This window comes from Barbus barbus (genome assembly GCF_936440315.1).
Source record: "Barbus barbus genome assembly, chromosome: 18".
Lineage (NCBI taxonomy): Eukaryota > Metazoa > Chordata > Actinopteri > Cypriniformes > Cyprinidae > Barbus > Barbus barbus.
The window spans coordinates 24775497-24787482 of record NC_136746.1 but is presented as its reverse complement, the minus strand read 5'-3'; the positions used below and the strand labels follow the sequence as shown (position 1 = coordinate 24787482).

Genomic DNA, 11986 nt, shown 5'->3' with positions numbered 1-11986 from the left:
GTAGAGATGCTAGTGCCTGTATCCACCATAGACTGTAAAAACAGTTAAGGCTAGAAGAGGCTACTGGGCATGTGCACATCAATATACACTGTAAAAAAATAATCGTAAAAAAAACGGTCAAATGACTGGCAGCTACGGCTGCCAAACAAAAACCGCAAAATTAAGGTAAAATATCTTAATTCAAACAAGGAAAAACCTGTAAAATAACAGTGTTTCTCTGTAGAACTTTTAGTGCTGTCACTTTATTGAAAGTGTTTGATCATTATAATCTAGGAAAAATCCATAAAATAACAGTTTTACACTGTAAAAAAATAATCGTAAAAAAACGGTCAAATGACTGGCAGCTACGGCTGCCAAACAAAAACCGTAAAATTAAGGTAAAATATCTTAATTCAAACAAGGAAAAACCTGTAAAATAACAGGGTTTTTTTCTAAAACTTTTAATGAAAAAATCTGTAAAATGATAGTTTTTGCACTTTATTGGAATTAAGATATTTTTCATTTATTTTACGGTTTTTGTTTGGCAGCCGTAGCTGCCAGTCATTTGACCATTTTTTTACGATTATTTTTTTACAGTGTAGGCCTAGCGTAATTTTTGTTACACTGTACAACAATTTTGCATTATTGTAAGGGATAGGTTTAGAGCCACACAACCGTTTACTTTAACTTCTCAGGTTGGTGGATATTTGTTGTGGCTAGAAGGGATACAGCTCCGACCGGAAACTAACAATGAAATGAAATTTTCTGCCTATTAGATTGTGTTCTGATTAATGTCTACACCTACTCCAACCTTACAATAATGTAAAAATAGAAATTATTGTTATGCAGTGTGACAAAATTATGCTAGGCTATATTTATGTGCGCATGCCCAGTAGCCACATTTGTCTCCCTTCTAGCCTTAACCCTATATATAAAACTGCAAGCTTCAATGAATAGCCGTATTGAAATATATACAAGCACAGTTCAGTTGAATGATAAAGTTCACCCTTTTTAACTTTGTGTTGGTAACTTTATGTTGGTGGGCAGTCGTGGCCTAAAGGATAGAGAGTCAGACTTGCAACCCAATGAATGTGGGTTCGAGTCTCAGGTCTGGCAGGAATTGTAGGTGGGGGGAGTGAATGTCCAGCACTCTCTCCACCCTCAATACCACGACTGAGGTGAGACCCTTGAGCAGGGGTGCCCAATCCTGCTCCTGGCGATCGACTGTCTTGCAAAGTTCAGCTCCAACTCCAACAGAGCATATTGTGAATCATTTGATTTAGATTGTAACTTTGGAGCAGTTTCATGAATCTTTTGATTCAGATCGGAACTTCAGAGCATGGAACGTGAATTATTTGATTTAGATCGGGATTTTGGAAAGGGTTTGCGAATCATTTGATTTAGATTGGAACTAATTAATGTCATGATTCATTTGAATCAGATCTGGATTTCAAAGTGCATAGCCTGAATCATTTGATTTAGATTGGAACTAATTAATGTCATGATTCATTTGATTCAGATCTGGATTTCAAAGTGCATAGCCTGAATCATTTGATTTAGATTGGAACTTTGGAGTAGGTTCGCAAATCATTTCGCGAATTGAATGATTCATGCTCAGAAGTCCCGATCTGAAATAATGGTTCATATAGTATTTTTTTTATTCAGATCGGAACTTCGGACCGCGGTTCGTGAATCATTTGATTTAGATTGGAACTTCAGAGCAGGTTCGCTAATCATTTGATTTACATCAGAACTTTGCATATTGTGAATCGCATATCGTGAATGGGACTTCGGAGCACATAACGTGAATCATTTTATTTAGATTTTAACTTCGGAGCAGTTTTGTGAATCTTTTGATTCAGATTGAACTTCAGAGCGGGATCGCTAATCATTATGCAAATTGAATGATCCACGATTCATGCTCCATGCTCCAAAGTCCTGATCTGAAGTGAGGGTTCGCAAATCTTTTGATTCAGATTGGAACTTTGGAGCACAGATTGATTGTGAATCCTTTGATTCAGATCGGGACTTCAAGTTTGCGAATCTTTTGACTCTGATTTATTTTTAAAATGAAACATTATGAAGCATCAAACCATTAAGGCGGTACAGCTATAAAAACAAAACAAAGAAAAAGAAAGAAAATAAAAACACAAAACCCTTTAAGAAAACTATAACCATGGTTTTATTATAGTAAAAGTGTTGCATGTTTTTTTTTTACTACAAACACCATGATTAAACTATGGTTACTTTAGCAAAACCTTGGTTAATTTATTTACCATGGGTTAACTAGTAAACATGTTTTGTTTTTGTTTCTTTCACCTTAGAACACATAGGATGAATATAGAGGTTTTCACTGCTTTAGGTTTCACAGAAATTTGGATAGTTTCAATTTGCATGTCTAGATCAACTTAAAGAAAAGAGAGGTTTAGAGACAGATTTTTACGTATGTGAAATTTAGCAAGCAGGAAACACAAATTAATTAAGTTATATTTTATATTATCTTTCAAGTAGTCAAACAACCCAAATAAACATTTTTAAAACAGAATGAAAAAATAAAAAAGTGACCAAATTGGGTACATTGCCAAACAAGTGAATGACATCTTCATCAGAAGAGTGACAAAAACAGCTATTCATTTTAATCTCTGAGTTATATTATAATTACGTCCATAAGCTTTTTGTGAAAGTTACTTTGTTGTTTGACCTCTTCGTATTAAGGAGAGAATTAGTTTCCAAAGTCGGACATCGCATGTTATGATTTTCAAGGGTGTATAATTTAATAGGGACACTATAACATGACCCTACCAATATCCAGCGACTACTCAATTGTCCCTAGCAATAATTTTGATCAAACAATTAGGCTTAAATGTCCCCACCAATGCCAAAATCAAACCTACACTCTTGTTAATATCTAATGCAATATTTACATCTTAAATAAATTACTCTTGGTTTGACATTTTATTTGGTTTAATATTTAACAGAAAAAAAGCGAATAAATGATTAATTTTTTATTTTTATTGTTTGTTTTATATTACGTTTCATATTTTATTTTAGTTTATTTTTTTGCAGTGAAAGTGAGTGACTACTTTGATAGGTTCTTGTGGTCTAAATTCAGTATATATGTTAAGGCCTGCTGCGTCATGTCAGACTTTGTGACTCTTGACCGAGTGTGAGTGAGTCTGGATTCTGTTTATGAGTGAACTACGTTGAATCTGTTAAGATGAACCGCATGTGAACTGCAGACATGTTTTGTTTTATAACATGATGTTAATTTTTTATTATATATTCAGTAGTATATCCATTGCATATAATCAAGGCAGCATATTTAGGTTTGCTCCAAATACATAACGCATCTACATAGCTATATAATTTAAAACATGTCTTGAACCAGCTTTGATGAGAAGAGATCAAAATCCCCTTTATCTAAATCTGAGTTTCATTCAGGTGCAAATGGTTCTCGTCACTTAGTACTGCACATGATTGTTCTGACACCACAGTTTGCTCTCATTCCTCAACAAAGTCTTGTCCCAGCTGCTTGGAAAGGGAACATCTGCTGATGTACACGCTGCAAACTGGCTCTTTCCCTTTGTGAACCCTCCAGCGCTGGGATGAGGACCCTTTGAAGACTAGCGAGTTGATCTTCTCCCCCTGACCTGATGGGACATAAAGCTCTCGGTCTTGGGTTACCAGTTGCAGCGTACTGTCACAATTTATTTCTGTACTTCTTTGTGTTCAGGCTATTGTATAAATCACCGAGCTCTTAGCTTGCTTTTATCCTGCTATCGTGCACTCCTGAACATGTGCTGGAATACTACAATTCAGCCTCTATCTCACAGCACAGTCTCTTAAAGAATCTTACCGTACATTGTTCGTACTTGTTCAGTTTTTATGTAATATTTGTACTATAATATTAATATTGTACAAATAGAATCTTATAATTCCCATTGTAGCTCAGATTCTATTTGAAGGCTGAAAAAGCCTAGATACATACACAGAAGCCAAGCTCATTCACACTTGATTAAGAGTCACAAAGTCTGACAAGAGCCAGCAGGCCTTTACCTTACTGAAATTTAGACCACAAGAACCATCAAAGTACTCACTAACTTATAAACGTACGCTGCAAAAAGTAAAATATAAAATGCGTTCTTAGCATTTTTGTCATTGTTAAATATCAAACCAAATAAAATGTCAAACAAAGATTATTTTTTTCAGATTTAAAATGACATAAAAATTAAGAATAACTTTCATTTACTGAAATTTAGAACACAAAAACCATCAAAGATGTCACTAACTTTTAAGAACGTGCACTGAAAAATAAAAATAAATGAAAGATGAAGTGTTCTTAGCATTTTTGTTTTTGGTAAATATCAAACCAAACAAAATGTCAAACCAAAATTAATGTATTTCAGATGTAAAATTACAAAAGACTTGTTTTCATTTACTGAAATTGATATATAATATAAAATACTATATATATATTCTATATATATATATATGTGTGTGTGTGTGTGTGTGCACTTTGAATATAATATTGTAAATGACAAGTCAAAAACAAGATCTTCAATAAACATTTTTACTATTATATATTTTGACAAAAATAATATTCAGACAACCATTTCCATGATAAAATAATGCTCTTTAACTGAAAAAATATGAACAACTCTAAATTTGCAATAAACACATTCAAGGAGGAAAATAGCTTGTGAAAGTGTCATTTAACAAATCAAAGACCCTATAAATCTCTAAAATCACAACAGAGTCTTCCAAATCTAATTAAATATTATGATGCTGACAGAATCATTGACCCTGGAAAATCGAACCACTGTCATAACCAAGCCAGAGGAGGAGGGGGGGGGGGGGGGGGGGGGGGACTTTTTACATAATTCATATAAACTGTTTGAAAGCTGAATCTATATTTTTGCATTGTGAATGAGTGACCAAAGAATATACAATGTAAAACATTGTGATACACAAATGTGCACACTGAGCAACTCAATACATTTGAAATTCAAAGGGCAGTTTCATTGCTAAACATTAAAATCAGTCTCTGCTGTATGCTTTACAAAAAAGTACAATATAGTTATCTGCCAATGTGGACAAAAGTCAACTGTTTTTTATATATATATATATATACACACACGCACACTCATAACCACACATATACATTTATATAAATAATATTTATAGAGCGGGGAAGCACACAGTTTAAATCGAAAACCAATTGTATGTACATTTATTAATATAAAAAGTTTGTACCTGTACAAAAACATGTGTCACTCATCATGCTTAAGTTTAAGGCAGCTAGCAGCAAAAATGAATCGCTGTACATGGGATTTATAGTGGCCCTAAAAGTGTAAGCACAATTGGGTGACACTTAAAATGTTTTCAAAAACAAACATTTTAAAAAAGACTAAATATCAAGCTAAATGGTATTTTTTCTGAATGTACGATACTTGCCTTTGCCATTTTTGCAATTACTTTTTAAATGACTTGACAAATTTATTTTTGTGAAATGTATTGCTTGAAAAAATAAATACCACTTGAACTGATATAATGTCTAAAAGTAATAACATTTTCAAGTGTGGCTTAATTATCTAACACCTTCCAGGACCCCAGTATCAACACAGAGTATGGTAGTGTTAATATAGCAGAAGAAATCTCGAGGACTAAGCTCAGGTTCACAATGTTATAGCAAAAAAAAAAAAAAAAAAGCTTTGGACATGATGCTAACGGACAAGTTAATTTCCTGAGCTCTGCAACAACTTTATGATACACAGTTCTTCATAAAGCAAAACAATGCCTTCAAAAACTCCCTACTCTTTCCTTTCAGCTTCAAAAGAGTCTGAGCTACAATGGGAAATCAAACATGTAAACATTATAAATATAAAGCAGTATTTCTCAGAGAACTGATAAAGATTGCATAAAGATTGTGTTATGTGATTCCTATCTAATTTTGCATTAAAAAAGGAAGTTTTAGAAAATATCTGTATATCTGTCCATAGTACTTTCATCGTCATACAGTCTGAAATTATAAAGCAGCAACCGGACGAAAAAAAAAAAAACATGGGAGAGAGAACCCAAGACTGCGAGCTGTTTTTTAAGACACGAGTCAGTGTTGAAAGTTATAAAGATGGCTTTAAATAGGAGGTTTATATTTACTGTCCTGCAATGAAAAAGAAAGATTACGGATCAAGATTTGGCCCTGTGCCTTTTGAGCGGGTTTAGACCCCAGAATCCAAAAAAGTGCACAAGGGAGATGTAATTCAGATCAAACTGTTATTTGTACAATGTGATTTAGCAGGATTGACCTCCTTTCTTGGTCCTGAAACAGCAACCATAGCTCTAAGACTTGCAGCCCTAAGCATAAGATACCTCTAAAACTATTGGTTGAAAGAACAATATTCAAGCCCCTTAATTCTAACCCTAAAATCTGATTGGCTGTCAAACTGGAATGTTGTTTAAGAACCAACAAGAAAGTTGATCCAGGAACACGTCCTACTCGGCTAAATCACATTAAGCTGACAGACAGGCCCACACAGAATCTGCACCCACAGAACTCCGGAGAATTGAAGCGGCTGTCGCTTGCGTCCCGTGCATTTTCATCATTCAAATATTTTGGCTAATCTGATAATGTTTCTAGCTACCAATGAGAATGTAGTGCTGTCATATCTGTTTAACACATTTTACCATGCTCAAACCCATTGCACAGATTTTCCCACAAAATTACCGCAGAAAATGTGAAAAAGGTCCGATTCTGATCGATCTACTTCATAATCGCTGTACAGCATCTGAACCGCACATTGGCACTGGGTTCATAGCTTACGATGGTCTTTAACATCGGATTACAAAGCTCTCCGTGAAGCACTGTGAGACTTCATCACACTCTGCAACTGAAAGAGACAAAAAAAAAAAAAAAACACAAAAGGGCAACCAAAATACATTCACTTTCCACAAGTCGAGCTTTTCTTGTGGTTAAAAAAAGAGGAGAAATGTTGTTGGAAGCATTCAGTGCAACCCTTGCTTGAACCAAGGAGTCTTTTCTACGTCTCTGTGGGCTTATAAAAGAGGAGAAGGCCACGAGGATGGTCTGAGGTCAGTCAGTGTGTGTTATCTGCGGCAGGCGTAGGCATTAATATTCTTGATGACGTAGAAGCCGATAGATACAGGTGGCATGGCTATCGTTCTTCCTGCCCTGAGTGTCCGTGGCTTCAGCTCAGGGAACGTCTCATTGTCCACCATACGCAAGGGCTCTCCGTTCAGCTGCACAGACCTGCAGAGCAAAGGGACATGTGTGTTAGGATGCAATGTCAATATATCAGTGTGAGAACTGTAATGGGCTTTTAGTTATATAAATAAGTTAATTTGAATTAGCTGGTTTTAGGACCCAGTTACACCAAATGTAAAGGGGAGTCTCCAATAACAGTACACCCTCCAACCCCGCGCTAGGGGGCGCTACAGCTGCATTGTGAACATTATAGAAACCATAAACGTCCTGATTTGAGTGTTTGGAACAGCTGGATGCCACACTCTACTGTACAAAAGTTTGGAATTTGTACGATTTTTTCAAAATTTCTAACCAAGGTTGCATTTATTTGATCAAAAATACTGTAAAAATTTTAATATTGAGAAATATTAAACTGTTCTATTTTAACAGTTTTCAAAATGCCCTCAGTGTCACATGATCCTTCAGAAATCATTTTAATATGCTGAATTGCTGCTCAAGACATTTATTATTATTATCAAGGTTGAAAACAGTGTTGCTGTCTTTATTTATTTTATTTATTTATTAATTCGGGATTATTTGATTCAAATAAAGTTCAAAAGAACATTTATATGAAACAGATTTTTTTGGAACATGTCTTTACATTTACTTTTAATCAATTTAATGTATCCTTGCTGAATAAAAGTATTAACTTTTTCGAAAAATAAAAATAAATAAACAAATAAAATAACCTGACTGCTAAGTTTTTGTTTTGTTAAAACTAAATTTCATTTGAAAAATATTTCATGCTAAATATAATGCATAATAACAACTATTTTATGTAATTTATTGATTCCTGTGCCTCCATTAGGGAAAAGAAAGATCACATTGCATTGTGGCATAATATTCTGTACAATATGCAAATATAATAGTTAATTTGGATAGTTGTATACCGTGCACAGTATACTTATTACTACAAAAATAGTAAGAGTAATATGTTAGTGTCCTATTCTGAGCACAGCCAGAGATATTTATCTTTATACCCGCAGTCTTCAATGTTCAACAGAAGAAAGAAACTCATGAAGGTTTAGAACAACTTCAGGGTGAGTAAATGATGACAGAATATTAATTTTTCCTGTGAATTATCCCTTTAATATGAGTCTAATTACAAGTTAACACTGTTTCCTAACGGTTGAAGGTTTAGACATTTATTCTTATGAAAAATTCAAAAACCTACAAAAAACAATTTTTTTATTTCCTACATTCACTGTTAGTTTGGAGGAACTGCTGAAAAGAAAGAATCCGTCCTATTTCCTATAGTTCTACTCTTTCAGCAGATGTTGGGATGATTTGACCCATCACCTCATCTTATCTTATGGTACCACAGACTGAAATGATCAGGAAGCTGCGTTTGCTTTGGGCCTGAAGCCCTTCTGAAGCGCAGTGTGACGGCACGCATCAGACGCAACGGTGAGGTGGGACTGTTGATCTTCCCAATCAGCTTTACCCCGGGGAGGATTTATGCTCAGGAGTTCAAAGCAGACAGAAGTATGTAAGAACACAGTCAGCGGCTTCACTCAGGGCTTCTGCAGAGGAAGATCAGCATTTCCTCTGGATAGAATTCAAATTGAATTAAAGTCTCCAGATTCTGGAACAAGTTCTGGAACTCTAACGACCTCTGGCTACAGATGTAGGTATGTGTTTGAGAAATGAAAAGACCTGAAAAGATAAACCCTTCAAGGCACAGAGAGATCACAATCATCAGCCGTGATCACACAGTAGCTCTGGTTTGAGAAGTTCCAGCTCTGAAGTTCTCAGCACTGCTGTGTTTTAGATTTGAAAGGTAATGTTCAGGTCAGCTTCAACATTAAACAGCTTGGCCTAAAAAAGAAAAGCAGGTGACTTAAAGAGCTGTTCCTACAGTATGCACTGTTTTATTTTTTTTAGAAGACTTTACGCAATTTTTTAAGCATTTATAAACTTGTTCTCCTTCTCTAAATATTACTGTTTAGAACAGCAGACCAAGTACTAAAAATATTGATAAAGTCTTGAAAAGGAAAAAAACCCAACTAATACCTATACATTAAACAAATAAAAATTGTATTTATATATACGCATATATATATATATATATATATATATATATATATATATATATATATATATATATATATATATACATACATATACAGTGGTGTGAAAAAGTGTTTGCCTCCTTCCTGATTTTTTCTTTTTTTTGCATGTTTGTCACTTTAATGTTTCAGATCAAACAAATTTAAATATTAATCAAAGATAACACAAGTAAACACAACATGCAGTTTTGAATGAAGTTTTTTATTATGAAGGGAAAACTAAATCCAAACCCACATGGCCCTGTGTGAAAAAGTGCTTGCCCCCTAAACCTAATAACTGGTTGGGCCACCCTTAGCAGCAACAACTGCAATCAAGCGTTTGCGATAACTTGCAATGAGTCTGTTACAGCGCTGTGGAGGAATTTTGGCCCACTCATCTCGGCAGAATTGTTGTAATTCAGCCACATTGGAGGGTTTTCGAGCATGAACCGCCTTTATAAGGTCATGCCACAGCATCTCAATAGGATTCAGGTCAGGACTTTGACTAGGCCACTCCAAAGTCTTCATCTTGTTTTTCTTCAGCCATTCAGAGGTGGGTTTGCTGGTGTATTTTGGATCATTGTCCTGCTGCAGAACCTAAGTTCGCTTCAGCTTGAGGTCACGAACAGATGGCCGGACATTGTCCTTCTCGATTTTTTGGTAGACAGCTGAATTCATGGTTCCATTTATCACAGCAAGTCTTCCAGGTCCTGAAGCAGCAAAACAGCCCCAGACCATCACACTACCACCACCATATTTTACTGTTGGTATGATGTTCTTTTTCTGAAATGCTGTGTTACTTTTACGCCAGATGTAATGGGACACACACCTTCCAAAAAGTTCAACTTTTGTCTCGTCAGTCCACAGAGTATTTTCCCAAAAGTCTTGGGGATCATCAAGATGTTTTCTGGCAAAACTGAGACGAGGCTTTATGTTATTTTTGCTCAGCAGTGGTTTTCGTCTTGGAACTCTGCCATGCAGGCCAGTTTTGCCCAGTCTCTTTCTTATGGTGGAGTCATGAACACTGACCTTAACTGAGGCAAGTGAGGCCTGCAGTTCTTTAGATTTTGTTGTGGGGTCTTTTGTGACCTCTTGGATGAGTCGTCGCTAAGCTCTTGTCGGCCGGCCACTCCTGGGGAGGTTCACCACTGTTCCATGTTTTCGCCATTTGTGGATAATGGCTCTCACTGTGGTTCGCTGGAGTCCCAAAGCTTTAGAAAGGGCTTTATAACCCTTTATAACTTTCTTTCTCATTTGTTCCTGAATTTCTTTGGATCTCTTCTTCTTCTTCTTTGGTGTTTATTGGCGGCTGGCAACCTAGCTTATTGGTGCATTACCGCCACCAACTGGAATGGAGTATGGATCAACCTATTTGCTTGTATACAAAATATAAATCAATATAAAAACCAAGCAAAACAAATAAACAAACTAGAAAATAAACATAATAAATAAACTAAAAAGCAATCAAAACCCTATATTCTGTTATATAATTTACTTTCTTTCACAAATTTAATAATATCATCATCTTACTAGCTGTTTCCCTTAATAGACCTGATAAAGTAAAGTCATGATGTTTTACTTTCTTCAATGATTGAATAAGGTGACATCTCTCATTGTTATATTTCCTATAATGAAGTAGCATTCCCCAGTTGGGTGTTTTCCAATTTTATATAGTGAACTGTCCAGTATATAAGTCCAGTATGACCTATTCTCTTCCGAGTTATGATACTTCCTTCTCTTCGATTCCTGCTCTCCCATCTCCCTGCACCTACTTGTTTTTGTATGTTGTATAAATGTCTACCTGTTTCATTATCATCCCAATATACCTGCCATACTGATTGTGCATATGTTCTTATGAGTACTTTAGCTTCTGCTTTACTTAATGGGACCTGAAAATCTACTTGCTTTATTCGTAGAGTTTGTTTAGCCAGAATATCCACCTTCTCATTTCCTTCCACTCCAACATGAGCAGGAACCCAAATGAAACATGTAGAAATACCCATAATTTTCATATTATACATCTTACAGAATATCTCATTGATAATATCCATCCTAACTAATGACCTACCAGATCGTATACTTTCAAGTGATGAGTAGCTATCTGATGCAATGACAGTATTCTTTATTTTCTTCTCCTCTATCCACTGCAGGGCCAGTAATATTGCCAATAATTCTGTTGAATATACTGACAAATGATTGGTTACTCTTTTCTTAATAAAACAATCTCTCATTGGAATATATACTGCTGCACCTGCAAATCCTGATTCAGGATCTTTGGATCCATCTGTAAATAAAAACACTGATTCTGGAAAATGTTCCTTAAAATAATTCTGGACTATAAACCATGTTGGAAGATGTGCCGAATTATCTTTCAATTCCAGCTGTATATTTTGGCAAAGGGAATAACCAAGTAGGAATGGAAGAAATTGAAACTGTATTACTGTACTGTAATTGGTGTAATCCTATATTACTTGCCTTTGCATTTCCTATCCATCCAAAACTAGTATAATTTGTTTCATTATGTTCCCAACATTCTGTTAATACACTTTTAACAGGATGCATCTCATTATGTCCCTGGAGATTAACCCAGTGTGCCATCATTAATTTCCCCCTTCTGATTCTTAAAGGCATTTCTCCCATTTCCACCTGCATCGATGATACCGGAGATGTTTTAAATGATCCACTGCAGATTCTCAGA

At 35.3% G+C, this 11986-nt stretch overlaps 1 protein-coding gene across 1 annotated transcript in view; it reads right to left on the bottom strand.

The window, feature by feature from the left end:
• Positions 1-7083: 7083 nt before the first annotated feature.
• LOC306883893 (inactive heparanase-2-like) overlaps positions 7084-11986 on the bottom strand; it is a gene marked incomplete at both ends in the record, with an annotated part of 71576 nt that continues 66673 nt past the window's right edge. Inside the window, one exon of the mRNA XM_079439397.1 lies at positions 7084-7246. Coding sequence (XP_079295523.1) covers positions 7084-7246 — 163 coding nt within the window. The remainder of the gene's footprint in view (positions 7247-11986) is intronic.